At 46.1% G+C, this 27,665-nt stretch overlaps 1 protein-coding gene across 2 annotated transcripts in view; it reads left to right on the forward strand.

The window, feature by feature from the left end:
- Positions 1–27,665, forward strand: part of COPG2 (COPI coat complex subunit gamma 2) — a 165,025-nt gene that overhangs the window by 112,867 nt on the left and 24,493 nt on the right. For both annotated transcript variants that reach the window (XM_024129793.3, XM_024129796.3), the window contains exons 13-20: positions 3,146–3,241; positions 3,539–3,782; positions 5,932–6,007; positions 6,855–6,958; positions 7,449–7,574; positions 8,332–8,394; positions 8,872–9,011; positions 9,576–9,747. In XM_024129793.3, coding sequence (XP_023985561.1) covers positions 3,146–3,241; positions 3,539–3,782; positions 5,932–6,007; positions 6,855–6,958; positions 7,449–7,574; positions 8,332–8,394; positions 8,872–9,011; positions 9,576–9,747 — 1,021 coding nt within the window. The remainder of the gene's footprint in view (positions 1–3,145; positions 3,242–3,538; positions 3,783–5,931; positions 6,008–6,854; positions 6,959–7,448; positions 7,575–8,331; positions 8,395–8,871; positions 9,012–9,575; positions 9,748–27,665) is intronic.

Consider the following 27,665-nt stretch of genomic DNA (forward strand, 5'->3'; position numbering starts at 1 on the left):
AGGTCCATCCACCTCACTACAAATAACTCAATTTCGTTTCTTTTTATGGCTGAGTAATATTCCATTGTATATATTTGCCACATCTTTTGTTGATCTTTTATTATATTGGGCTTTTGAGTAATAGTTAGAAAGCCTTTCCCTTCAGACTACAGAATCTGAATGGGTGAATAAGAATTCACCCATGTTTTCTTCTAGTATATGTATAGTTTCATGTTTTACATTTAAATCTCTGATCCATTGGATTTTATTATTGTATGTAGAATGAGAAGTGGATCTAATCTTATCCTTTTCCAATGACTATCCAGTTGCCCCCCAAAATTTTATTTAAAGGTCTGTCTTTGCCCAGTATTTGAGATATTACCTTTATCATATAGTAAAGTTCCATATGTACTTGGGTCTATTTGGGGGCGTTCTATTCTATTCTTTTGTTCTCTTTACCTATTCATGCATCAGTACTACACACTATTTTAAATATAGAAGCTTTGTAAGGATGTTTTAATATCTGTTAGTCTCCTCTCATAGCTCTTTATTTTCATTGTTTCCCTAGCTGTTCTTACATGTTTATATTTCCTTATGAATTTTAGTATTAACTTGTCTAGCTTCATTTAAAAAAAATCTCGGGACTTCCCTGGCAGTCCAGTAGTTAAGACTCTGTGCTTCTACTGCAGGGGGCGTGGGTTTGATCCCTGGTCGGGGAAGTAAGATCCCACATGCTGCATGGTGTGGCAAAAAACCCAAAACAAACAAACAAAACTCGTTGCCATTTTTATTGGGATCACATTAAATTTATAAGTTTTTTTAGGGGAGAACAAATATCTTAATGATGTTGAGATATCCTAATGAAGGAAATGGATATTTCTTAATTTGTTCAAGTCTATTTTTGTGCCTTTCATGAATATTTTATAGTATTTTTTATATTAGATTTGAATGTTTTAAAAATTCTTTTATGTACTTTATTGTTGCTGTAATAAATCTTTTTTTACTCATTGTGTCTTCTAACTTATTATTTGTGTATATGAATAGTATTATTTTTGCATTTTAACTTTACAGCCTGCTATCTTGCTGAATTATTTTATTGAGTTAGTTTTATCATCAATTCTCTAGGGTTTCCATGTTATACTGTTATATCATCTGTAAATAAAGATAGTTTTGTCTTTTATTTTCTAATTCTTATTCCTCTAATTGTTTTCTCCTGTCTAACTGCATTGGCTAATAGTGCTGGAATAATGTCAAATAACAGTCGAGATAGTAGCATCCTTGTTTTGTTTCTGACCTTAAAGTAAATGACTCTTGGGGTTCCCTATTAAGTAATATGCTGGCAGTACGATTGAGGGGTGTGTGTGTGTATAAAATGGAAGTGTCTGTCCATTCCTGTTTTATTTTTTTAAGAATTTTTATTAGGAATGACTGTTGGATTTTATCAAAGGCTTTTTAGCATCTGTGGATATAGTCATGATTTTTCTCCTCAGACTCATTAATATTGATGAATTATATTAATTTTCTAATGTTGAATCATTCTTGCATTCTTAGTATAAATTCCATTTCATCATGGCATATTCTTTTCTTACGGTAGTGTTGGAGTCTGTTAGCTAATGTATCACTTAGAATTTTTGCATCAGTGTTCATAAATGATTTCCATCTGTAATTTTTCTTTTTGTGTGTATACCATCTTTATTAGGTTTATATATCAATGCTTCATAAAAGATTGTGGATGTTTTCCTTCATTTTCTGTGCTCTGAAACAACGTATATAGATTTGGGACTATCTGGTTGTTGGCAGACAGGTCTCCAGTCTTCCATAAATTTCTTGCATTTCTGCACACCCTGCAAATTAGGCCCTAACTGCCCTTTGTTTCCTACTATACCAGTTTTGTTCCCTTTGTGTAGTGCAAGATCTCTTCCAGTCTCAAAAGATACAAGCATCTTCCTAAAAGTAGTAAATGGCCTGTTTCCATACAGCCCTAGAAGATACAGCTAGTCCTGCCTCTAGAGCAAAAAGCAAACAGGCTCATTGCCCAGTATAATAAAGGTAATGTTTCCCTTCTGAATAGAGGACTGGCATGCTTACTGCCCACTGTAAAATATTCAAGTTCCATATCTCAAAATCTCCTGTAATGCAGCCTACTGTGGGCTCAAGTATTATCTGGCCCTTTTTGCATTGTCCTATGGTAATTGGGGCTTAGGAAACTGACCCCCAAATGCTGATATCCTGGCTACTGCTTTTGCTGTGATTAAATAACTGTCTTTCATCTCTGATCCAGGATTCTTGTGTATTCTTCTAGCATCCATGAAGTTGTAGCAGTCTAACTTGTTAGCTTGCAAGTAGGGTAAAATTTCACACTCTTTTCACTTCTTGACACTGGTCTTTAAAGTTGTGGTAAAAATTTCCTAGAAACCATTTTGTGAAATAGTTCCTTGGTAACTTTCTCTATTTCTTCTATGGAAATCAGTCTTTAAGCTTTTTATCTTTACTGTTCGCTTTAAAATTTGTATGTGAAAATTTTAAAATATGCTCAAAGCTTATTGCTTGGAGCAAAGGGGTGGGGTCTTTTTTTTTTTAATTTATTTATTTTATTTATTTATTTTTGGCTGCATTGGGTCTTCATTCCTGCTCACGGGCTTTCTCTTGTTGCAGCACGCGGGGGCTACTCTTCGTTGTGGTGCGCGGGCCTCTCACTGTGGTGGCCTCTCTTGTTGTGGAGTGTGGGCTTTAGGCACGCAGGCTTCCATAGTTGTGGCACATGGGCTCAGTAGTTGTGGCTCGCAGGCTCCAGAGCGCAGGCTCAGCAGCTGTGGCGCACGGGCCCAGCTGCTCTGCGGCATGTGGGATCTTCCCGGACCAGGGCTTGAAGCCACGTCCCCTGCATTGGCAGGCAGGCTCTCAATCACTGCGCCACCAGGGAAACCCTGGGGTCTCTTGCATACACTTCATTTTTACATTGCTTTTTATTTTCCTCTGAGGTCTCCTTTGCTTATCGTTCATGAAGAACCATTATTGTTATTTTAGTTAACTATAGTGCCTTCTTAGCTAGCAGTAAATAAGTAGCTAAAGTTATAAAGATGAACGTCCCTTCTGTGTTTTCCTCTAGGTGGTAGTTGTACAGTCATTTTAAAGGTGCATGTCCTTTTTGTTTGTTTTTCTACAGGTGGTGGTTGTACAGGCAATTAGTGCTCTCTGTCAGAAATACCCTCGAAAGCACAGCGTCATGATGACTTTCCTCTCCAACATGCTCCGAGATGACGTAGGTGTACTACTTTTTAATCGTGCGAAGTTGCGCTCTTAAATTCTTATGCCATAGTATTTAAAGCAGCTTTCTTTATCATCTCAGTGTGCATCTCAAACAGTGTGCTTAATTCTGGTTTCTCTCTTATTACTAGACATGCTATTGCTTTGGCTTTCCCACTTGGAGGAAAAAACGCTTTTGTTTCTTTCATAAGGGAAGGGAAATGAAATCTGAGTGTTATAGCATGAGCCTTGGAGTATAAGCATTTCTCCAAAAAGTGTCCTCAGAATGAATGGCAGTTTTCTCTTTTGCCAGGGAGGCTTTGAATATAAGCGAGCCATTGTGGACTGCATAATCAGCATTGTGGAAGAGAACCCTGAGAGTAAAGAGGCAGGTCTAGCCCACCTTTGTGAATTCATCGAGGACTGTGAACACACTGTTCTGGCTACTAAGATTCTACATTTGTTGGGCAAAGAGGGCCCCAGAACGCCTGTCCCCTCCAAGTATATCCGCTTTATTTTTAATAGGGTAGTACTGGAGAATGAGGCTGTCAGAGCTGGTGAGTCATTGGAACACTAATAATGGTGTAACTGCTGATCTTGTGAAATGCTTATTAACTCAAGGGGGTGGTAATGAAATTGGAAAATGAAGTTGCAACATCTGTTTGATGGTGGGATCTTGGAGCACACTTAAGCCCCAGATGTACAGCTCTTTCTTTGTATTCCAATTTCCATCCTGATTTCTGCCTGTATCAGAGACAAATAACCCTTGACTTTCGGTATGACAGAAGACTATGATGGCGTCATCCATTTTTTCCGAGTTATGGCCATAAGTATGAATGTCTGTGAAATTTGTGTGTCTTTCTGCCTCTGTAGTTTTTAAGTGACTTTTTAAACAGCTCTTAGGGTTTTTTTTTTACTTCCTCCTCCCCTTAGCATATGAACTGGTCCAAATCTCCCCTGTTAAAACTATAAGCCTTCCTTTGATCCATTGTCTCTCACTAGCTACTGACCATATTTCCCCTGTTATGTAACCTTGTAGGAGCTATTACTAGCTGCCCCTATGAACTTATTCTCCATTTTCTCTTCAACTCACTATAATCTTGCTCTCTCCCTTAAAAATCTTCTGAAGCTATTTTTTTTGGAAATTACTTATAAGCTAGTTGGAAAATCAAGTTAGACACTTTAATGTTCTTACCCTTGTTCACCTCAGTCAATTTGATGTACTGTTACCTAAACACTTCATGAAACTCTCTTCCCTTGGTTTCCACAATAGCCTGCATCTTTCCATCACTCCTCAGTCTTATTTATAGAGCTTCTCTTCCGTTCCTTAAAACATTAGTTTTCCTTAGGGGTTTGTCTTCTCAACATACACATTCATTCTGGTAATCATTTCCAGAGTTCTGCTGATATGCTGTGGCATTGCAGTCATGTCTCTTTCGTGAACTTGTATGTCTGGCTATCTAAGGCACTTTAAATTCAGCTTGAAATTCAAACTATCCCAAACAGAAATCCTCACCTATATCATCCACTCAGTTGCAATGCTAGAACCTTACTCCATTGTTTTATAACCCCCATCTATCCTTTGGCAAAGTTCTTTCCATTCTGTCTCCTCAAAATGCATTTCTTCATTGTCTTTTTTCGTAGATTTCCTGAGGGCTGCATTAGGCTCCCATCCATTTCAGATGCCCAAGTAGTCTGACTGCTTGTAGTCTCGCCCATATCCAGTATATTCTCCACTCTGCTACCAAAACGGTCGTTGAACACAAAATCTCACAAATTTAGAGTAGTACACTCTGCTACAAATATACAGATTCATCCTGTATTTAACACCCGTTAATAATAGCCTTGAGGTTAAACCATAACCTATTTTTGTTTTGTCTCTAGTCTCTCACTTTTCTCCTCCTGCTCTCCAGCACAGGTCTAGTGCTTCAGCCTTGCTCAGCTGTGTCCAGTCCCAGGATCTTGCCACACTTTCTTGTCTGGCCTGAGGGCCTTGGTACTTTTTATTCTCTCTCCCTCGAATGCTCTTTTCCTGCCTTTTCCCTCTGGCTAACTCTATTTGTTCTTCAAACTTTAGCTCAAGTAATAAGTGTCAACTCCTTGTCTGTCTCCTCCTCCTCCAATTCTGACTTACATTCCTTTCTCTACTCACGTAGTACCCTGGATATAGTCCTACCATGGACTTTCTGTGCTATGTTGTAACTACCTCTTTACTTACCTGTCTTTCCCACTGGAGTACAACTCCTTGATGTCTTTTGTCTTTCTGCCTCCAGAACCTAGCACAACTCCTGACAAAGGTTAAGTAAGCAGTAAACCTTTGTTGATACAGTGAATTTTAATAATAGAGTTTTGGGTTTTGGTTTTTGGTTTTTAATGTGTGGGGCTGGTTGTTTGAGATTAGAGCTTAATTAATCAGTGTGGTATATAAGGAGCTGGACTGGAGGATAGCTCATATAAGGAATACATATGATCCTTTTTCCTCAATGCATGGTGGGTTTTCTTAGTCAGAGCTCTCTTGGGCCTGCTGATTTCTATTTATGCTTAAATGGATCAAGGAAATAAGATCAAGAAACTCACAATAAAACAATAAGAGTTTATTCCAACTGAACATGGGGAAACTCCTCTAATTTTTTTTTTTTTTTAATGATTACTGCTTGACTCTGAGAAGCCAATATTCATGTTGTTTTGTTTTATGCTCCATTACAGCTGCTGTGAGTGCTTTGGCTAAATTTGGGGCTCAGAATGAGAATCTTCTCCCAAGTATCCTAGTACTCTTACAAAGGTAATTAAAAGAATGTCTTTTTCTTTTTTTTTTTTTTTTTTTAAATAAGAATGCCATGTGGCTGAATAGAGAATTCCTTATTGTACCATATCAAAATGCATTGCAGGACCTAAGAGTAGAGCTGATGGAGTCAGGGAAAATGGCATTTTTCTTATTCTTCTGGTAATTTTGCATGTGCTCAGTACATGTAAAATTTGACTTCTAATTTCTCTTGCATGATTTTGAGAAAGTGACTTAAATACATGTGCCTCTATTTGTATAACAGGGGCCAACTTCAAAGAGATTCACTATGTAGAGTTGAAAATACCAGCTTTTCGTGGTCTCCTTGACTCCCTATTTGATGAGGAAAGGACTTGCTTTAGCAAACACTCTGTGATTACATCTTGTAATTGAAGCAGAAAAATTACAAGCCAAAGGCTGGCTGGTTTAAATCAAATAAATTGCCATTTGAGTGATATCAGTGCTTAGATTTGGAATGCTTTTTAGTATCCTTGGAAAGTATAATATTACCATTTTAAAATTATATTAGAAGTCTCAATCTTTATCAGGGTCATGTGGTTGCAAATCCAAGAATAGACTCCAAACTGCTATCTTATGTTATTGTGTCCTTCCTAATTATTTTAATGCCTACTTATGTAGTGCTTCTGATTCATAATGACACCATTTCTTTACCAATTGAGAACAGTACCCAATATTTGTGGAGATTTTAGGATCCACTGTTGGCTGTTGTTGAGCTCTTTTATAAAGGCAGTATCAGATGACCTGGATCGTGTCCTTTAGGTATAGTGGTAAAGCTATTGGAAATCGTTACGGTGCTGTGACATGCATCTTCTGTATCCCTGGAAAGGTGTATGATGGATACTGACGATGAGGTACGGGATAGAGCTACCTTCTATCTGAATGTGCTGCAGCAGAGGCAGATGGCGCTGAATGCTACATATATCTTCAATGGTCAGTGAGAGCCAAGAATGGAGACAAGTACACTTTTGTTCCACAAATGGTGTCTGAGAAGCATATCCATGATGATTTGCATATGAGCTGGCTTCATTAGGCAAAATGCTTGGTTTCTGTCTTTGAATGCATTTCCATTTCTAGGGAGACCTAAAGTATGTAAAAGCCCAAAGAATATTGCTTTTTCCTGGTCCTCCTTGAGCTCCCTATTGGATGGGTTTACCTTTTTTCCCTTATGCTATCATCGTTTCCATGTGTCTCCGTTGCTTTGTTTTCTGGAAGATACTTCTATTTTGTTGAAAATTCCTATGCTCTGCTCCTATGCTTCCTTGGATGAAATTATAAGAGCCTTTTTTTTTTTATTATTTAGGTTATAAAATCTGTGGTTATAGTTTTCTTTAGAAAGCTTAGATAAATATTACAAATCTGGGCCTATCTGGGTCCTAGGATTGGCAAGAAGTTATAGTGCTGAGAGTTTTCTGTTTCATAGGTCTGACAGTCTCTGTACCAGGGATGGAGAAAGCCTTACACCAGTACACACTGGAGCCTTCAGAAAAGCCCTTTGATATGAAATCTATTCCTCTTGCTATGGCTGCTGTCTTTGAACAGAAAGCAGGTAAGGGGAATACTGTTAGTTTTTCTATGTATCAGTAGTTTTACACCAATAAAATACACTGTTAGCGTATTTTCTTTAATATTTCTTTTAATGGCCACTGCTTCTTATAGAACTAAGATGGATGATACTTTTTAAATTAGGGTTTTAAAATTTTTTTCTTTGTTTTCTCATGAAAGCAAGAATATGAAATGTGACTCAGATTGAAAGTTTTGGTTTTTTTTAATGCTAAGTGTTACAGCGTTTGAAGTTAGTTGTCACCGTGTGTTTCAGAGCAGTAATTGTGCTGTCACCTCTTATTTTTATTTTCCAATGTTAGTTAACTTCTTAATTAATTTTTCTGTTGGAGGCTTAAAAAAATAAAGGAACAAAGTGTGTAGTGGTTAGAACCAAAAATGAAAGAGCTTATGCTTTCAACATTTTCAGGTTTTTTTGTTGGTACTATATAAGTAGTTTTTCCTATTTGAATCACAAGATTTGTTTTATAAACTGTTCCTCCCTTTAAGAGTAATTTTAAAAAATTCCAGTCCATTAAAGCAAAATTTGTATTTTTAGGACTTACTTTATTATTTCATAAAATATGTTCAATAAATACATTTTGAGTGTCCCTCCAAAAAAGATGACAGAGAACCTACCGGTATGATCCAGCAATAGCTCCTTATGTTTATCGGCTTGACATTTCTGTCCTCATCTCCTGTCTGCATGTTTGGCTTGATAGTTGGAGGTAAGCTCACTTGATTGCTCATACTTGTCTTTGTAGAAATCACACTGGTGGCTACTAAGCCCGAGAAGTTGGCTCCTTCCAGGCAAGACATTTTCCAAGGTATGATGATCTGATGTGTAGAAGCACATCAGATGTGTAGAAGCAGTAGCCTAGCACCCGAGGCATTGTAAGTATAATGAAGGCCACTACTTTTGTTCAATTTGATTCTCAGTACGGGAGATCGTCGTATGGCCGAATATTGATTGTCCTAGCTTACAATTGTGGGCGCTACCTGGAGTCTGTGGGACTTTCCAATTTCCAGTTGCCAGCTTACGGAGAATGCTGTTCTTACTCTGTATCAGGGAACTCAAATTCTATGAAATTAGGAATTAAGTTTGTTTGTTTGTTTGTTGCTTTTAGTAATTGAGTGTATAAACTCTTACTTAAAAGATTATTTCACTAAAGCTTGGGGACACATTAGTTGAGTGTTCAACTATTAGTAAGACTATGGAAACTTAAAACATTTTAGACACCCAGAGTAATATCTTCCCCATCTTCTTACTTTCCTCCTCCTTTTCTTTCCTTTTTTCTTGATAGAACAACTGGCTGTCATTCCTGAGTTTATGAATCTAGGACCCTTGTTCAAGTCTTCTGAGCCTGTTCAACTTACAGAAGCAGAGACAGAATATTTTGTTCGTTGTATCAAGCACATGTTTACCAATCATATTGTGTTCCAGGTGAGATAAGCACCAGAACTGGCTCCAGTAAGGGGTTTAGTATTAATCCCCTTTTAGTTTATGATTCTCGTTCCTTTTATAGAGAAGCAAATTTAGCAGCATATCTGGTTTTCTTTCCTAACTCCATAGCTGTAGAGATGTGATGGGTAGCTTTTGATGATTTAAATTTAAAAAGACATAAAACTGAAATGTCTGAAGAAGTTGGACACCATAAAGTATAACCTGTGGAAAAAATAATCATCATTTAATATCAGGGTAAAATAAGTGTGTCGTTCCAAGAACTCGGATTTCAGTTTGGTTCTCAGACAGCTATCAGACTTCTACCATCTTGTTTGGTAGAACTCAATCTCAGGAAGGAGGAAAAAACTGGTTAATATAAACAAAAAAGACCTCAAGAATAAGGTTATCCTCGTTGCCTCAGGAAAAATCTTAGGGGGAGACATGCGTGGTGTTTAGAAAGTATAGAGGGTTCCAGAACTCAGTTGTGGGTTACGGGTGGGAAGGAACAACTTGCTTGAAAACAGTTCTTCTCCTTCATAACTTTCCTATTTGCTGACTTTTCAGTTTGACTGTACCAATACTCTCAATGACCAGCTACTGGAGAAAGTGACAGTGCAGGTGGAACCATCAGATTCCTATGAAGTGCTGTGTTGTATCCCAGTCCCCAGCCTACCTTATAATCAACCAGGAATATGCTACACTCTTGTTCGTTTACCTGATGATGACTCTACAGCAGGTACTAACTAACATACAGAATGGAAGAGATACGATTAAGAGTGCATTACCACTTGAGCTCTTAAATGTCTGGACAGATGTTTGGGGTTCAAGAATTTGTTTCTTTTCTGGAATTAAATGATGGTATATTTATATTTATAAAATGAGTTACTGCTTACAGAAATATTAATTTTATAACCAAGTTTCTGAGTAAAATATGCTGGACATTTAATTGTAAAACAGAAACTGGATGTATACAGTGGTAGCCCCAAAAGGAACTCAGACTTTCTGTTGGAGCAGTGTCACCACTAGTGAGGGTTCATATACCTGATGTCTCCTATGAAGGATCATGGCCTACTTCTCCCTGATGTTTCTTTCCAGGGCATCCTAAGGACTTTTTATTTAGTAGATCCGTGGCATCATAAAATATATTGTTTTTAAGGGTTCTATAACACAAGGCAAGTGTCTAAGAGTATGTCTCAGCCTAATGAGTGGCTTAGCCAACATCTGTGTATCCACATTTGAGACGGGCTTGTAATCTGCTTGACCTGTATGCAGTCTTGGGGGTGGGGTGGAGTTGGGGAGGCCTGTGAAGGAGAGCCAATTGCTAGTGCCAGTGGTATTTACAAATTGGGGGTTTGAGATCTTCTAACCTGTGAATGTCAAGTATTTGTTGTACTTGATTTCTTTTCCCCATTTTCCCACCTGAGTTCTTTTCTTCCCATATTCACTGCAGTTTTCACAACTGTTAACCAGTTTTCACTGAAATAAGCACACACATCGCACTTACATTTTGAACAATTTTTATTACTAGTACAGGAAAAAACAATTTTTACTACTAATACAGGAAAAATCAGATAGAAGTTAACAAATATTGGGAAAGTTACAGAGTTACAAGAAGTCGTAAAAGCACTAGTAAATAGTTATCCCTGGTCATCATTCATTACATTTGGGGCTTAACCTGTCTTCCCTTAGCCCCCCTCCCAACTCCCTTTTTAGATGTTGGTTCTGGGAGCCCCTGCCCAATCTTACCTGTGTTGGATGATAGACCAGGCTACTCAACTCTAGCACGAGGTAGATTCAAGTTGGCACCATTGCTGGGTCTGAACCCCAGGTTGTTCCCTCTGGCCCTGGGTGGACCTGCATTTGCAGCCACCCTGGATCCATAAGCCCCTGGGTAGGAAGGCACTTTCCTATCTGGCCTCCACTATTTCTCCTTCGAGCATTAGGCCATTCAACTTTAACCTTTAATTACCTCCTTTATCCCTTTGTGAGGTTTCTCTTATTCCATTCCCTTTTAGCTTCACTTTCTTTCCTGGTCTGTTTCCCTCTGGTTAGATTTGGCTTATGTCCACCAGCCAGTAATTAAGCTAGCTGGCTGTACTCTTATGTAAATAAAGCTAGTTTTATTTACCCTTATTCTAAACCAGTATCTGGGCCCAGTCTTAATGTAGCCCTATGGCTTCTGCCATCATCCTGGGATATACCATACTTTCTCAGTTTTTTCCAGTAGCCACCTCTCCATATTTCAGAATTCTAACCCCATTTTACTTCCCACTAAGTTTCTGTTTTTTAAGGGATGCCATTACTTCGCCACTTAATTTTGGAAGCAAAATGCTGAACGCATTGGTTAAAGAATCAAGCTCTCCCCAGTTAAGAATACTAGCTCCTCCCATTTCCCCAGGTTCACTTGGATAACTGATAACTCAGGTGCCTCACACCCCAGGGAGTGGTTCTAACAGAATACAATAAATACAATTTTACAATATCAAAATACATAAAACAACAATATTGAAATTACAGAAGTTACATATAGTATAGGAGAAAACAACAACAACAGAAAACATTCCTACTAAGACAGAAAGCATAGGGAGGTTTTCTTACCCCTCCTTACTACGGAGTTAATTTCTTTTTAAAACATAGATCTTACAAATTAGCCCAGAGGTTTCAACCTTTGGTCTGCTGGCTATGGACTCTTTTGCTTGATGGTTGTTAGTATTTTGTCTATAAAAATTTGTCATTTGGAGAATTTACTTTCTTTTCTGTTAAATTCAAAGGGTTTGCTGATTGGTGTTAAAACTTAGTTATAAACTCTTGTGATTGCATCTTGGAGAAAAGAAATGGAATTCTTCCAGTGGAAGTCTCAACACTTGGACTTTTAAAACTTTGTTAGTAGTCGATTTACATTTTACCTATCATCTACCTGCTTTAAAAAAAACTCCTTTCTATTCTTTAGTCTTTGTTAGAAACTCTAAAATTTTTAATCCATGGCCAATCCAAAGTCTTTGCTGTGCAATGAATAGAAGTGAAATACCAGGGCATAGGTGGTAATGTAATAAGAGTCTTTTCCACATGCCTTCCTTTCAGCATTTTCCCATTGCAGATATTCTGAATTTTACCAATCACCGGAAGATTATACATCAATCACCTCTGCTTGTCTCATCTCAGAAAATATATTTTCTATATAGTCACAGAAAAAAATAGAAATTCTATAGATTGTGATTTCCTTCAACTTGAAAACTGTATAGAATAGAAAGTAATGTAGGTTCTGGAGATAGATAAATTCGATTTGAATTCTGACTCTGTTACACACTAAGCGTGTAATCATAGACAAGTTATTTGATCTCTGTAAACCTTCTAGGATTGTTGTAAGGATAAAATGAAATTAAGTAATGTGATTAGCGTGGTGCCAGACACATAGTAAATACTTAATAGATAGAGGCTATTATTGTTTCAATTCTGAAACTATCCACTTTCTCCTTTTATCCTCTTTAACAATCAAGTCTTTCACAGTTCAAAAGACACACACCCACCCATCTCCTCAGAAAGTTATTCCATCAACTGTTCTTACCTTTTCTGTATCTTTAAACTTTCCCACTCCTCCTTATTTTATAAGTATAAAAAAAAATCTATGCCATATGAAAAAATTTACTTTAACTCAACATCAAGATATTACCATAACTCCTTCCCTGAAATCTTGGGCAAATTGTGGAAAGAGTAATCAACATCATAAGTCTCAATTTAGTTAGTCCTACTTATCTTCCATCCTCCAACTACTACTCTTTACTCAGAAATTTCTAGAAAAGCCTTCAAGGCAGCATGCTTTCTTAGTCCTTAGTCCTTTCTCATCCAGCAACATTCCTTCCTCTGAATGTTTATTACACCAGTAACAACATATGTATGCAACATTCTACAAATTTTTCCCCACTTTGGACCTCTGTAATGACTCTACCTTTTTGCTTTATTACTTACTCAGAACCATTCTAATCCCTGTATTGCTTTTATTATTGAACTCTCGGTCCTCACTGCATCATTATTTCTCATTTCAGCAAACTTAGATAACTCATTTAAAATAGCCTTCAATAGAAAATATCCATACTAAGATCAAGTTTAACAGGACATGTATATGAGTTTCTCTTTCTGTTTTTCATTAGGGATGCTGCCTCCCACTTAACAATTCATAACTCTTTCATATTTACACATACATACTGCAGTTCTTGCAGTTCTACACTTCCTTAAACCTTTATCTTAATGAGCTACCACAGGATCCTGATGGACTCCAGTCTCTTCGCTGAATCTGTTGTCTCCATTCCATTATTTGCTATTCGGTATTAGCCATATTAACTCCTGACATTCTGAATTAAATCCACAACTTAAGTAAAATTTATCTGTTTTTTACTTTGACTCACCTCCAACCACTCACTGGGATCCATATTAATGACCCTTGGTGAAACTTTGCATTCTTCCAAGCTAAGCACGTAATCTGAATTTTTACTCAAATGCTAAAAAAGCAGGATAGGTTGAACATTACTATTTAGCCACCATTTCCCCTACCTTTATCACTAGAATTTGTATCAGCCTAGCCGTAGAATCTATATTCCTCCAAATCTGACGCGTTAATGAGACTGGCCAAGATTCCAGTTTGAGACCTCCTTCACCTGTTCATTCATCTTGCAACCAACCTCCCTTTCCTCAAACACACTGAAATTTCTAACATTTCCTCTGTGCTGACTTTGAACCTCTTGTCCTACCCTAGTTCATGTTCCCGTTTCACACCATCATCGATAGCTGTCATCTTTATTGCTGCCTTTCTTAAATGATAACATCTCTCCAGAATGCAATGTAAACATGGCATATCCACTCATTTCCTTTTTCCCCATCTTGTAGCCTTAGAAAAAACCTCTGCTTGTTGGTACCACCCAGGCTTGGTTCACAGTCTGGCCTTTAAATGGATTCAGCATGTGAAAATGTGTGAAATTACTCCTTGACCTAGTCTTATTATTCAAAACAGCCCCATTCTGTGGCGGGCACCTTCATCTTAGGCCGTCAGGAGTACTAATGTTACGAGGACTGCTGCTGACACTCTCCCTTCAGATCTCATTTTATGAATTTATCTCTATGTGGCCATTTATTCTCTTGAATCTACCCACTTTGACATAATTGTCTGATAGGTTTTTCAGGCAGCCACCCACCAATTTCCCTGTGGTAGTTTCTTTTTATATATTTCTCCCATTTCCCTTTATTCCATTAATTGTGATCAAGTTGAACAGGTCGCACTATGCATCCTAACCATTATAATGTTCCTTAATAATTCCAAGAATGATTTGTATGTATACTGTTGACTTAGTTCCAATTTTATTTTAACCACTTCTTTTCTCTTTTTCCTCTGCTCATTTTCATTGGAAAAACAATAAACGTATAAACACTATATCAGCATCTGTAGGAGGCATATTTTACCGGTGCTAAATACAATTCTTTCAAAATCCAATTGATTGCACTATACACCTTTGCTTTGTACTTGGCTATGCTGTAGCCTCTCCCTCTATAAACATTCTACATTGTCTGTCTTCCCATAAAACAGTGCTTTCCCACAGATACAACAGATAGCACCTGTACTTTCTTTTATTCAGTAGTGTACACCTGCTGTCTGGCCTCAATACCACACCTCCTGCCCCTGAGATCTGCTGTCGTCCCCAGATTGGGAGCTCTTGAAGCTGCCTTCCCCTTTTCTATAGAGCCCCCTTTAACTTCCCTGAGCCTTTCACACATTCATGAGGTCCTTTCCCTCATCCATGCTGCCTGTCCCTTTCTTTGCCCATTGACTCCCCTGAGCCATCTCAATACTGGCCTATCACCTTCTTGGACACTCGAGAATCCAAGGATCTCTCTCTTTGCAGGCTGGGTGTGGACTGAACCTTGCTCAGGCCATCCTCTGCCTTTTCTCCCATTCTTGTCTTCGAGAGCCTCTCTGCTTTATCTTCAACATCCCATCCTACTTCCCCTACCACCTGCCAGTCATGCCACAGTGTCAGTGGTCTTTTCCTTGACATCTGCTCTCTTCTTGACCTGCCCTTATGCTCCCCAGTCGCCAGCTTCTTGGTCTGCAATGTGCTGTAGTGACTCCATATGCTGTCCCATTCATCCCTAAGCACTGTGTCTTTTCAGGTCCCTCAGGCTTCTGTCTGACCTTCCGTCGTTTCATGTCGTCATGCCCTGCACTGACAGGCTCGTCTCCAACATTCTCCACAGACCACTACCTTTACCACCTCATCCTCTTCTCACCTCGTCCACCTCCCTCATGTTCCAACCTGGCCTTGCCCACGCTGTCCTCTCCCTCCTGCATGGGCTTCCTCACACCCTTGGCCCACTCATGGGTGCACAGCTCCTGGACCCTCGACATCCAACTCCATCCTTTTGGCTCTTTGCTGTCACACTCTGTGCAGTATGTTCCCTGATCCTCTCAACAAGCCTCTCCTGCCCTGGTTGCTGGGCGCCATTGTCTCACCTTCCTCATTCTTCTTAGCCATTGGACCTCCTCTTCTCTACCACCTGTTTCAGAATGCTCACCTGATCTCGCCTACATCCAGGGACCACCTTCATCACCTCTCCTTATTTCCTTCTCTACTGCATGTATAGCAAAGGAACTGTCCTACGTGAGCCATGTGACATTCTTTAAAGAAGCTACTGTCTGTGCACCTTCCAGGTGGATTCGGTTGTCTCCTCTGCTCTGTGCTCCCTTCTCCGTCCCCCATCCACTGCTCAACCCAGTTGAGCCGTCTCTGCTTCAGGCACTGTGTTGAATCCTCACGCTCCGCCCACCAACCCACGCTCATGAGCCAGGCTGAGCTTGCCTCCCGGGCCGCACGACCCCACGACATCACTCCCTGTAACCTTGCAGGTTTCCATCCAGACCCCTTGTCACGTACTCTTCTGACACAGCTCTCAGGGAGGCTCCGGCCTCTGATTCTCCGACCTTTTTCTTTGACCGCAGCACTCTCACCTTCTTCCCACCCTCTTGCCCCCGCACCTGCCAAACCCACTCCCGACACCTCCGCCCTCAGTCTGGACCTGCACAGAGCCCTGGGTCCTGCTGTCCGCCCTCCCTCCCGCCTCCGAGTAGTCATCTCTCTCCCAGACGCTCTCCTGCACTGTCCTCTCCCGTCCCATCTGCCCCTTCCTTCTGCGTGGACACTCCCCTCCGGTGCTCTCTGCTCACATACACACAACAACTTCCTTTGAGTCACCACTTCCGTCTCCCTCAGCCTTACTCCTCCAGAGTCCTAAGCTCAGGGACACCATGCTTGCAATCCACTCCCAACTGATTGACAGTAATCCCCCTCCCCCCTCCCCCAATCATTCCGGGTGCCTTGCTGGCTACATTCATTTACTCGCTGTCTCCCTGGTCCTGGGTCCTTTTCCTCCACGTCTGACACTCTTGACTCTGATGCCTCCATCTGCCCGACTCAGGGGCTCATCTGCTCATGCTGCACCTCTCTGCCCAGCTGTCCACCCTGCCCCTTCCACCCAGTGATTCTCACCCGAGGATGCATGACCCCCAAGGCAGCCTGTCAGCATCATCTTTCAGGAATGTTTTTGTGTTTTCTTTTTTGATTTTTTTGGTTTTGTTTTTGCTTTGAGCAGAGCACTGCTCACCCTCAGATGTTCTGACAGGCCTCCCTTGGGGTCCATGCCCACAGCCCGCCTTGGGTGAAATCTACCCACCCCCGGGGGGGAAGAATCACTGCTGTGGAGCCCAGCGTGCCTCCCTGGGCTGCACTCTCCCCTTGCCCGCCTCTGGGCTCCCATCCGTTGCCACTGACCCTTGTTCCTCACCGATCCCAGCCCTGCCCCCACTCTGACACTGGTCCGGCACTGTCCTCCTGGAACCACCACATGCCCTTCCATATTAACTCACTGACACCTGACGTGCCCCAAACCCTGGTCTGCATTAAAACACTGTTCTTTTCACACCACCCTATATACCCCTCCTGCCCCCCATCCTTTATGACCCTCAGGCATTGGGACGCTATCTTTGGTGCTTGTCCTTCTTGGCGCTTGCCATTGTCTATTACCCTAGGTTACCCCTCCTCATATCAGACCCACGACACCGTCCCCCTGCAGAGCCTTGTCCCCATGGTCCTCCTGTCCCTCTGTGATTCCTGCCAAGCAGACCTTTCCCTCCCTCCCTCCCTCCCTTCGTCCTCTCTGGGTGGCTTCCCTGGTCTTCCCAGTCCTCTCCTCAGCCTGAAGTCATCACCCCAACACTGGACGTGTCATGGGTCCAGAAGCGCAGTTAAAGCAGATGATTTTCTCAGTGTCTGCAGTTGGATCTCCCTCCCCACCAGACCTCCACTCCCAGCAGTCCCAACCCTATCCTCCCATACAACCCCGTCAATCCCGACCTGCACCCCGACCCCAACGCCATCCCCATCCCCACTCATTCCCCGAGCTCCTCCCTCCCCGCCCCCAGCTCCCTCCCCGCCCCCAGCGGATCCATAGTAAAGAGCCTGGCGGAAGAGTTGCACCCTTGCCACAACATTCGAGGCTGTAGCAGCGGCCACTGCTCCCCACCCCCTGCCTGCCACCCTCCACTCCTCCCTCCCCAAGCCCCTGCTCCCACTGGCTGGCCCTGTAACTCTGAGGTTCCTCCTGGTTGGCACCTCTGAGATCTGCCTGGATTCCTACCTGCCCACCTCCCCCTTCCCTTTGCTTCCCCGTTGGTGTCCAGCCTGTGTCCCTTCCTCTGCGCTCCATTCTCCATCCTCCCCTGGATGCCTCCCATCACCTGGTCTGTCTCTGGTAGGTGACCCTCCTGTCGTGCCACATCAAGACCCCATTTGGACATTCCTTCCTGTGACCTTTCCTCACGTGATCCGTTCCTTCCCTTTCCCTCCCTGGCCCAGGGAAAGCGTCTGCCTCTTCTCTAGGGCCCATGATGTCATCTCAGTGCTCCCTGGTGCCTGTCATCGAGTTGCATTGGGTCATCCCTTCTCCGTAGGGGGTGCTCCCTCCTGTGACCTGCTCTCACAGCTCACGCTCTTTCCACCCCCTGCCCTGCCACGTTCTCTCCTGAAATCATGGGCTCTCACTGGTCTGGTCCTTCCACTGGCTTGGGCCACCATTTCCCTTTAGGCTCCCTTTTCCTTAGTCGTGTTCTGTCTCACCTTCCTTCCTCTTCTCTCTTCCCTTTTAATCAAGCCATTGCCCATGTATCTTTACACCAGGCCCCCACTTCCCTATCTTCTCCTTCCCTCACCTCCACTCTTTCATCTCTCCTCCTTCGGACCCTGGGGTACACCCCTGCCCATCACCTTGCTCTCCCACTCCGTGATGACGTAGTCCAGATCTCTCCTTTGCCCTCTTTCCCTCTTGGCCATATTTTAAGACTCTCTTCTGGTTGTCCCTCCCATTCTGTCTGCCCCCTCTGTTGTTCCCCAGATCCAGTCTCCTGATCATGAGACCCCACCTCCAACTCTCCACCATTCTGCCCCTTGCTCTCCCTCCCTGTGCCTCTTTGCTGTCCCCGTTCTCTTCTCTGACTACACATATGGTTTGAAGGTCCCTGGTTTTCCCTGGTTCCCTGTGTGGACTCTATCTGCCACATCCTAGAACTCCACCCTTTTTAGGTCCCTTGTAATAGCAGAAGCACTGTTGATACCACCTGAATTCCTGGCCACTTCTCTGCCAATTCTAAGCATATTTGCTACCAACACACTGGACTCCATCCACTTGAGTCCATCCTGAAGTCCCTGAGGTTACCTGCCAGTCGTTTCTGTGCAGGATGTATCTAATGTGCAATGCTGCCCTGTTTCCTCCATGTCACCACAGTCATTGTGGCTCCTGTCCCCACTTGCTCCTAAGAGCCCTGGGTCTTTAAACTCCCAGGCTTTGGCATCTCAGCTGGGACCTGCTCTGCTCCTACCACTGGGCCTCAGTGCTGCACAGGCCACTCCTCTTGAGCCGTGAGATCAGTGGATGTCCCCACATTCATGAGGTTCTCTCCCCTCTTCTGTGCCTACTGTCCCTTACTTGTCCCATTGACTACCTGACCCAACCTGCTCCTTCCTTCTCATAGCTGCCCAAGATGCCTCTGTCGCTTGCTATCCAGAGTGGGTGGGGATTGGACGTTACTTGGCCCATACTCTGCCTTTTCTTCCGCTCTCTGAGAAACGCTCTACCTCATCTGCAGCATCCATCCTATTTCCCTGCCACCTGAGTCACGCGAGGTCTTTGCTGCCTGTTCCTTGACATCTGCTCCCTTCTTGCGACACACGCTCGTGCCCCTGACTGCCAACTCCTGGTCCACGAAGTGCTGTCCGTGGCCTCTGAAAACAGCCATAAGGACCCTACATTTCGGGTCTGCCATTTTGGAAAAGGTGGTTGTTTCTGGGTCCTCTCTGATGTTTCTTTTTCTCACCATGCCCTATCTCCAGCATTTTCAATGGGCCTCTACCCCTACCAGCCCATGCTCCTCTGGCCTCATCCCATCTCTCCCAGTTCCTCGCTTGCCTTACCTGCGCTGTGCTCTTCTCCCTGCATGGGTTTCCTCTGACCCTGGGTCCAATTTGCAGGGCAAGGTTCCTGGATTCTCCACATCCACTCTCTCCTGTGGGCTCTTTGCCATCCTCTCGGCACAGTGTGTTCCCTGATCCTCGCAGCAAGCCTCTCCTGCCCTGGCTGCCGGGCGCCATCACCTGCAGTTCCTCACTCTTGTGGCCTGTCGGAGCCCGCGCCTCTACCACACTCTCAGTTGTTGGAGGCAGCTCACCTGACCTCCTAATCCTGGGCCCAGTTTCTAGGTCTCTGCTGCTTTGCTTCGCTATGGCACACACAGCAACACTTTCAGCTACTGTCTGTGCACCTTCCAGCTGGATTCGGTTGTCTCCTCTGCTCTGTGCTCCCTTCTCCGTCCCCCATCCACTGCTCAACCCAGTTGAGCCGTCTCTGCTTCAGGCACTGTGTTGAATCCTCACGCTCCGCCCACCAACCCACGCTCATGAGCCAGGCTGAGCTTGCCTCCCGGGCCGCACGACCCCACGACATCACTCCCTGTAACCTTGCAGGTTTCCATCCAGACCCCTTGTCACGTACTCTTCTGACACAGCTCTCAGGGAGGCTCCGGCCTCTGATTCTCTGACCTTTTTCTTTCACCGCAGCACTCTCACCTTCTTCCCACCCTTTTGCCCCCGCACCTGCCAAACCCCTCCCAGCAGTCATCTCTCTCCCAGACGCTCTCCTGCACTGTCCTCTCCCGTCTCTTTTCATGCCCACAGCCCCACACACCCCTTGTATCCCCTGTGCTTCATGACTCTCAGGCATGTGACTATCTTTGGTCTAATTCTCCTCTTTCTCGGTGCTTGTCATTTGTCCCTTTGAATAGTTTATCCCTCCTCATTTCAGATCTGTGACACCCCCTGCCCTTACGGTCATAATGTCCATCTGTCTTTCCTGCCAACCAGATGTCTCCCTTCTCCCTTCCTGCAGCTACTCTTCTTTGTCCTCTCTGGGTGGATTCAGTGTTCTCACCCTCCGTCTTCTTAATGTAGTCATCACCCCCAGCACCGGACTTGTAATCAGTCCACAAGCTCAGTTAAAGTAGATGACTTTCTCAGTGCCTGGAGCTTGACTCATGTGTCCCGACTCTAACCCCCATGCCCCCATCCCCTCTGATCCCAACCCTGCCCTCCCATCCAACCCAGTCAACCCCTACCTGCACCCCAATCCCGATCCCCGTCTCAAAGTCCACCCCCCAAGCTCTCACCCCATCCCTGCCAGATCCATAGTAAAGAGCCTGGCTGAAAAGTTCCACCCTTGCTACAACATCTGAGGCTGTAAGAGCAGTCCCTGCTCCCCACCCACTGCTACCCACCCCTTTTCCACTCCTCCTTCCCCATGTCTCTGCTCTCACGGGCTGGTCCCAATGCTCTGCACTTCCTTCCAGTTAGAGCCTCTGACATCTACCTGGTTTCCTATCTGCCACCTCCCTCTTCTTACTGCTTCTCTTAGTGGTAACCAGCCTGTCTCCTTCCACCTCTCTCCTCTCTCCATCCTCCCCTGTGCACCTTCCATCACCTGGTCTGTCTCTGGCAGGTGACTCTCCCTTGGTGCTACATTGAGGCCCCCATTTGGACATTCCTTCCTGTGACCTTTCCTCACGTGATCCATTCCTTCCCTTTCCCTCCCTGGCCCAGGGAAAGCGTCTGCCTCTTCTCTAGGGCCCATGATGTCATCTCAGTGCTCCCTGGTGCCTGTCATCGAGTTGCATTGGGTCATCCCTTCTCCGTAGGGGGTGCTCCCTCCTGTGACCTGCTCTCACAGCTCACGCTCTTTTCATCCCCTGCCTTGCCACGTTCTCTCCTGAAATCATGGGCTGTCACTGCTCTGGTCCTTCCACTGGCATGGGCCACCATTTCCCTTGAGGCTCCCTTTTCCTTAGTCTTGCTCTGTCTCACTTTCCTTCCTCTTCTCTCTTCCCTTTTAATCAAGCCATTGCCCACGGGACTTTACACCAGGCCCCTACTTCCCTGTCTTCTCCTTCCCCCACCTCCACTGCTTCCATCTCTCTTCCTTTGGACCGAGGATGCACCCCTGCCCATCGCCTTGGTCTCCCACTCCCCAATAACACGTCCAGACCCCCCTCTTTCCCTCTAGGCCACGATCCCCTCGCAGCACCCACGTGCAGATCTTAAGAGCCTCCAGTGGCCCCCCGTCCCATTCGGCCTTGCTCCCTCTGTTGTCTGACTCCAGCCTCCCAAGCAAGAGTCCCTCACCCTCCAACCATCTAGCCTCCCACCTATTGCTCTCTCCCCTTGTGGCCCTTTCCTGCCCACATTATCTTCTCAGACTAGACCTCTGATACCCCACTGGCTTCACAGGTCCCAGCTGTTCCCGATTCCCTGTGCAGAGTCTTGCTGCCACTTGCTGACCTCCGTTCTTCAGCACCTGATGAATAGCAGAAGCGTGGATTTGGTGACTGATGACAAATGCTGTTACCGCCTTAGTCCCCCCCATTCCTGTGCCATTTCTAAGCAGGCTTGCTCCCTGCACACTGGATTCCACCTGGTCCCTCCCACTGTCCCTGAGGATACCTGCTAGTAGTTGGTGTGCACGGTCTATCTGATGGTACAGCACTGCCCTGTCCTCTGTGTCACCAGTCATTGTGGCCCTTTCCCCCTCACCCTGAGGGCCGCCCCGGCAGTGGTGTCTCAGCTCTGCTTCGCTCCTACCATCTGGCATCAGTACCGCACAAAAACCTTCTTGCCTCCTGAGATCTCCCGAAGTCCCAGACTGGGAGCCCTTCAGGCCACCCTGCTCTTCTCTGCAGCGCCCCCTCCCTTTACCTGTTCTGAGCCCCGAGCATGTTCATGACGTTCTTTTCCCTCTTCACTGCCACCTGTTCCTTTCTTCTCCCATCGACTTCCCTGACCCAACTCGTATCCCGCAGACACCTTTCATGGCTGCCGAGACTCCAATGTCTCTCTCTTTCCAAGCTGGCTGCCAGTGAACTGGCTCGGCCCCTCATCCACCTTTTCTCCTGCTCTTGTCTTCAGGAGCCCCTCTGCTTCCTCTTCAGCATCTCATCCTACTTCCTCTACCAGCTGCCAGTCATGTGACACATTCCCTAATATTTCCCTTCTTTGACCTGCCTTTATGTTCCCCCACTGCCAGCTTCTTGGTCCCCAGCATGCTGTAGTGAACCCAGGCTGTCTGAATTCACACCAAAGCATGCTGCTTTTGGGGCCTACCATTTTGGAGAAAATCATTGCTTCTAGGTGCTCTCTGACCTTTCATCATCTCACCATGCACTAGGCTGACAGGGCTGTCTCCAAATTTCCAAAGAGCCACTGCCTCTACCGTCTCAGCCTCCTCGGGCCTCACCCGCCTCTCCCTGTTCCTCGCTTGCCTTACCCTCGCGGTGCTCTTCCTCCTGCAGGGGCTTCCTCATGCCCTCGACCCACTTTGGGGAGCACAGTTCCTAGATTCTCCACATCCACTGTCTCCTTCTAGCCCTTTGTCATCCATCTCTTGATGCAGTGTGTTCCCAGATCCTCCCAACAAGCCTCTCCTGCCCTGGCTGCCGGGCACCATCGCCTGCAGTTTCTTACTCATCTGGCCCGTTGGATCCCCTCTTCTCTCCATACCCTCCCACCTGTCTGAGACTGCTCACCTGGCCTCCTGGTTTCAAGGTTCCTCCTACTTTGCTTCTCTACTGCAACACAGTAAAAAAAACTGTCCTACCTGAGCATGTGACATTCTTTCAGCTACCATTGTGAACCTTCCAAGTGGATTCAGTTGTCTCCTCGGCTGAGTGCTCCCTTCTTGATCCTCACCTGCTGCTCCACCCAGCTCAACCCTCTTTGCCTCAGACACACAGTACTGAATCCACAGACTCTGCCCACCAACCCATACTCAGCCCTGTGGAGCTACGCTGTTCTTTCCTCTGGGACCTCGTAAAGGTCGCTCCCTGTAACCTTTCATGCTTCCATCCAGACCCCTTGTTGCATACTCTTCTGACAGCTCTTGGGGAGCCTCCCCCTCTGACTCTCCTCCCCTCTTCCTTTCACTCCAGTACTTCGACTTCTGCCTCCCTCCTGCCTGACATCATCCCGTTGGGTCTCAAACCGCACAGAGCCTTGGGTCCTGCTGTCCGCCCTCCCGCTCTCCTGCTCCCTCTCCAGCAGTCCTCTCTCCCAGATGCACTCCTCCATGTTGTGTCCCATCGTCTGCCCTTTCTTCACTGTGGACATCTCTCCCAGAGCTCTCTGCTCAGATCCGCACAACCCACCTTCCTTTTGGTCACCATTCCCATCTCTCTCAGCCCTACTCCTCAGGTGTCCTCAGCTCAGGGACCACCACTTTGTTGCCCACCCTCTCTACCGTGGATGGTGAATCCTAACCTGCCCCCTCTCATTCCAGGTGCCTTGCTGCCTACATCCATTTACTCACTGTCTCCCTGGTCCTGGGTCCTTTCCCTCCATGTCTGACACTCTTGACTCTGATGCCTCCATCTGCCCGACTCAGGGGCTTATCTGCTCATGCTGCACCTCTCTGCCCAGCTGTCCACCCTGCCCCTTCCACCCAGTGATTCTCACCCGAGGATGCATGACCCCCCAAGGCAGCCTATCAGCCTCATTATCCCGGCGTGTTCTTGTGCTTTCCTTTTGGGATTTTTTGGATTTCTCTTTGTATTGAGCAGAGTACTTACTACTCACTGTTCAGATGTTTTCATGGAACTCTCTTGGGGCCACTGCCCACAGCTTCTCCTTGGGTGAAATCCACACCCCTGTCCCCATGATGATCCCTGCTGGGAATGCCCAGTGTGACCTCCTGGGCTGCACTCTCCCTTGCCCACCTCTAGCCTCCCCTTGGTTGCTACTGATACTTATTCAGAATCCCCAAATGGCCCCACTCTGACACTGGTCAGTACTCTCAGAACCACCACATTCCCTTCTGCAGTTACTCACTGACATCCGACAGGACACAAACCTCAGTCTGCATCAGAGTATTGTTCTTTTCACACACACCCCCCACACGTCTTCTACCCATCCTCAGTGACTCTCAGGCATTGGGACAATATCACTGGTCCAAATCTGGTCCTTCTTGGCACTTGCCATCGTTCTTTTCTCTACTTTACCTCTCTTCATTTCAGACCCATGACACCGTCCCCCTGCAGAGCCTTGCCCCAGTGGTCCTCCTGTCCCTCTGTGATTCCTGCCAAGCAGACCTTTCCCTCCCTCCCTTCGTCCTCTCTGGGTGGCTTCCCTGGTCTTCCCAGTCCTCTCCTCAGCCTGAAGTCATCACCCCAACACTGGACGTGTCATCGGTCCAGAAGCGCAGTTAAAGTAGGTGATATTCTCAGTGCCTAGAGATTGGCTTATATCCCTCCACCCACCCCATTAATCCCAGCCCTGCCCTCCCATCCAACCCAGTCAAACCCAACCCACACCCCACCCTAACCCTGTCCCCCCTCCCCCACCCCAACTCCCACCCCCTGCCCTCCCATCCAACCCCATCAAAGCCAACCCACACCCTAACCCAGTCCCTCCCCGCCCCCAGCGGATCCGTAGTAAAGAGCCTGGCGGAAGAGTTGCACCCTTGCCACAACATTCGAGGCTGTAGCAGCGGCCACTGCTCCCCACCCCCTGCCTGCCACCCTCCATTCCTCCCTCCCCAAGCCTCTGTTCCCACTGGCTGGCCCTGTAACTCTGAGGTTCCTCCTGGTTGGCACCTCTGAGATCTGCCTGGATTCCTACCTGCCCACCTCCCCCTTCCCTTTGCTTCCCCGTTGGTGTCCAGCCTGTGTCCCTTCCTCTGCGCTCCATTCTCCATCCTCCCCTGGATGCCTCCCATCACCTGGTCTGTCTCTGGTAGGTGACCCTCCTGTCGTGCCACATCAAGACCCCATTTGGACATTCCTTCCTGTGACCTTTCCTCACGTGATCCGTTCCTTCCCTTTCCCTCCCTGGCCCAGGGAAAGCGTCTGCCTCTTCTCTAGGGCCCATGATGTCATCTCAGTGCTCCCTGGTACCTGTCATCGAGTTGCATTGGGTCATCCCTTCTCCGTAGGGGGTGCTCCCTCCTGTGACCTGCTCTCACAGCTCACGCTCTTTCCACCCCCTGCCCTGCCACATTCTCTCCTGAAATCATGGGCTCTCACTGGTCTGGCCCTTCCACTGGCCCGGGCCACCATTTCCCTTTAGGCTTCCTTTTCCTTAGCCTTCCCCTGTTTCACCTTCCTTCCACTCCTCTCTTCCCTTTTAGTTAAGCCATTGCCCACAGTTCTTTATACCAAGCTGGCACTTCCTCCTCTTCTTCCTTCCCTGGCCTCCACTGCTTCCATTTCTTCTCCATCAGGCCCCGTGATGCACCCCTGCCAGATGTCCTTGACCTCACACTCCCCCTTGACAGAGTCCAGATCCCCTCTTTGCTCTCTTTTCTCTACTTCATCTTCAGCTTCCCCTTCCATCTGCCAGTTCCTGGGTGGATTCAGTGGTCTTTTCCTTGACGTCTGCTCCCCTCTGCCACGAAGCTCCACCTGTTGCCACCTTCTTCCTCTTTAACGTGCGGCTATGAATCCTTCTGCTCTCCCCCTACTTTTTCTAGTCTGCCCTTTTGGAGAAGGTTGACGCTTCTGTGAGCTTCTCCCTGCCCTCTCACATCTGCCCATGCCCTGCACTGACAGGCCTGTCTCCAGCGTTTTCAGTGGGCCAGTACCTCTGTCTACCAGCTCATTCTCCTCCGGCCTCCTCCCACCACTCCCGTTTTCCTTGCTGGCCTTACCTGCTCTTTGCTCTGCCTCCTGCATGCCCTTGGCCCGTTCCTAGGGGCAAAAGTTCCTGGATTCTCCATGTCCACTGCCACCTATAGGTTCTATTCCATCCCACTCTTGGTGCAGTGCTTTCCTGACCTTTTCAACAAGCCTCTCCTGCCCTAACCCCAAGGCTCCATGGCCAGCCCTTTCTCACTCTTCCTGCCCTGTGGACTACCTCTCTCTACCATATTCTCCCACCCTTAGGAGACTGCTCCCCTGACCTCCCACCTCCTGGGCCCAGTTTCTAGGTCTCTGCTGCTTTGCAGTTACTGCATACATAGCAAAGGAACTGTCCTAGCTGAGCCATGTGACTTTCTTTCAGCTACCACTGTGAACCCTCCAGCTGGATTCAGTTGTCTTCTCTGCTGTATGCTCCCTTCTTGATCCACCACCTGCTGCTCAACCGAATTCAGTCATCTTTGTCTCAGAAGCAGCGTACTGAATCTGCATGCTCCATCCACCAACCCATGCTCACTCCCTGTGGACGTAGTCTGTGGTTTCCTCCTGGGCCCCCAAAATGCCGCTCTCTGTAACCTTTCATATTTCGATTCAGACTCCTCTGTTGCTTATTTTTCTGACACAGCTCTTGGGGACCCTCTTCCTCTGATTCTCCTTTTTCCTTTCACAGTGGCACTTCTGCCCTTCTCTTAGCTTTGCACCTGCCACCCCACATGCTACACCATGGTTCTCAGGTTCTCAGTCTCGTCCTGCAGTGATGGGTGCTGCCTTCCGTGCCTCCTTGTCTGATTCTCCTCCCTCCCTAGCAGTCATCTCTCTCCCAGACGCTCTCCTGCACTGTCCTCTCCTGTCCCACCTGCCCCTTCCTTCTGCGTGGACACCCGCCTCCGGTGCTCTCTGCTCACATACACACAACCCAACTTCCTTTGAGTCACCACTTCCGTCTCCCTCAGCCTTACTCCTCCAGAGTCCTAAGCTCAGGGACACCATGCTTGCAATCCACTCCCAACTGATTGACAGTAATCCCCCTCCCCCCTCCCCCAATCATTCCGGGTGCCTTGCTGGCTACATTCATTTACTCGCTGTCTCCCTGGTCCTGGGTCCTTTTCCTCCACGTCTGACACTCTTGACTCTGATGCCTCCATCTGCCCGACTCAGGGGCTCATCTGCTCATGCTGCACCTCTCTGCCCAGCTGTCCACCCTGCCCCTTCCACCCAGTGATTCTCACCCGAGGATGCATGACCCCCAAGGCAGCCTGTCAGCATCATCTTTCAGGAATGTTTTTGTGTTTTCTTTTTTGATTTTTTTTGGTTTGTTTTTGTTTTGAGCAGAGCACTGCTCACCCTCAGATGTTCTGACAGGCCTCCCTTGGGGTCCATGCCCACAGCCC

The sequence above is a fragment of the Physeter macrocephalus genome, chromosome 5 (genome assembly GCF_002837175.3).
Source record: "Physeter macrocephalus isolate SW-GA chromosome 5, ASM283717v5, whole genome shotgun sequence".
Lineage (NCBI taxonomy): Eukaryota > Metazoa > Chordata > Mammalia > Artiodactyla > Physeteridae > Physeter > Physeter macrocephalus.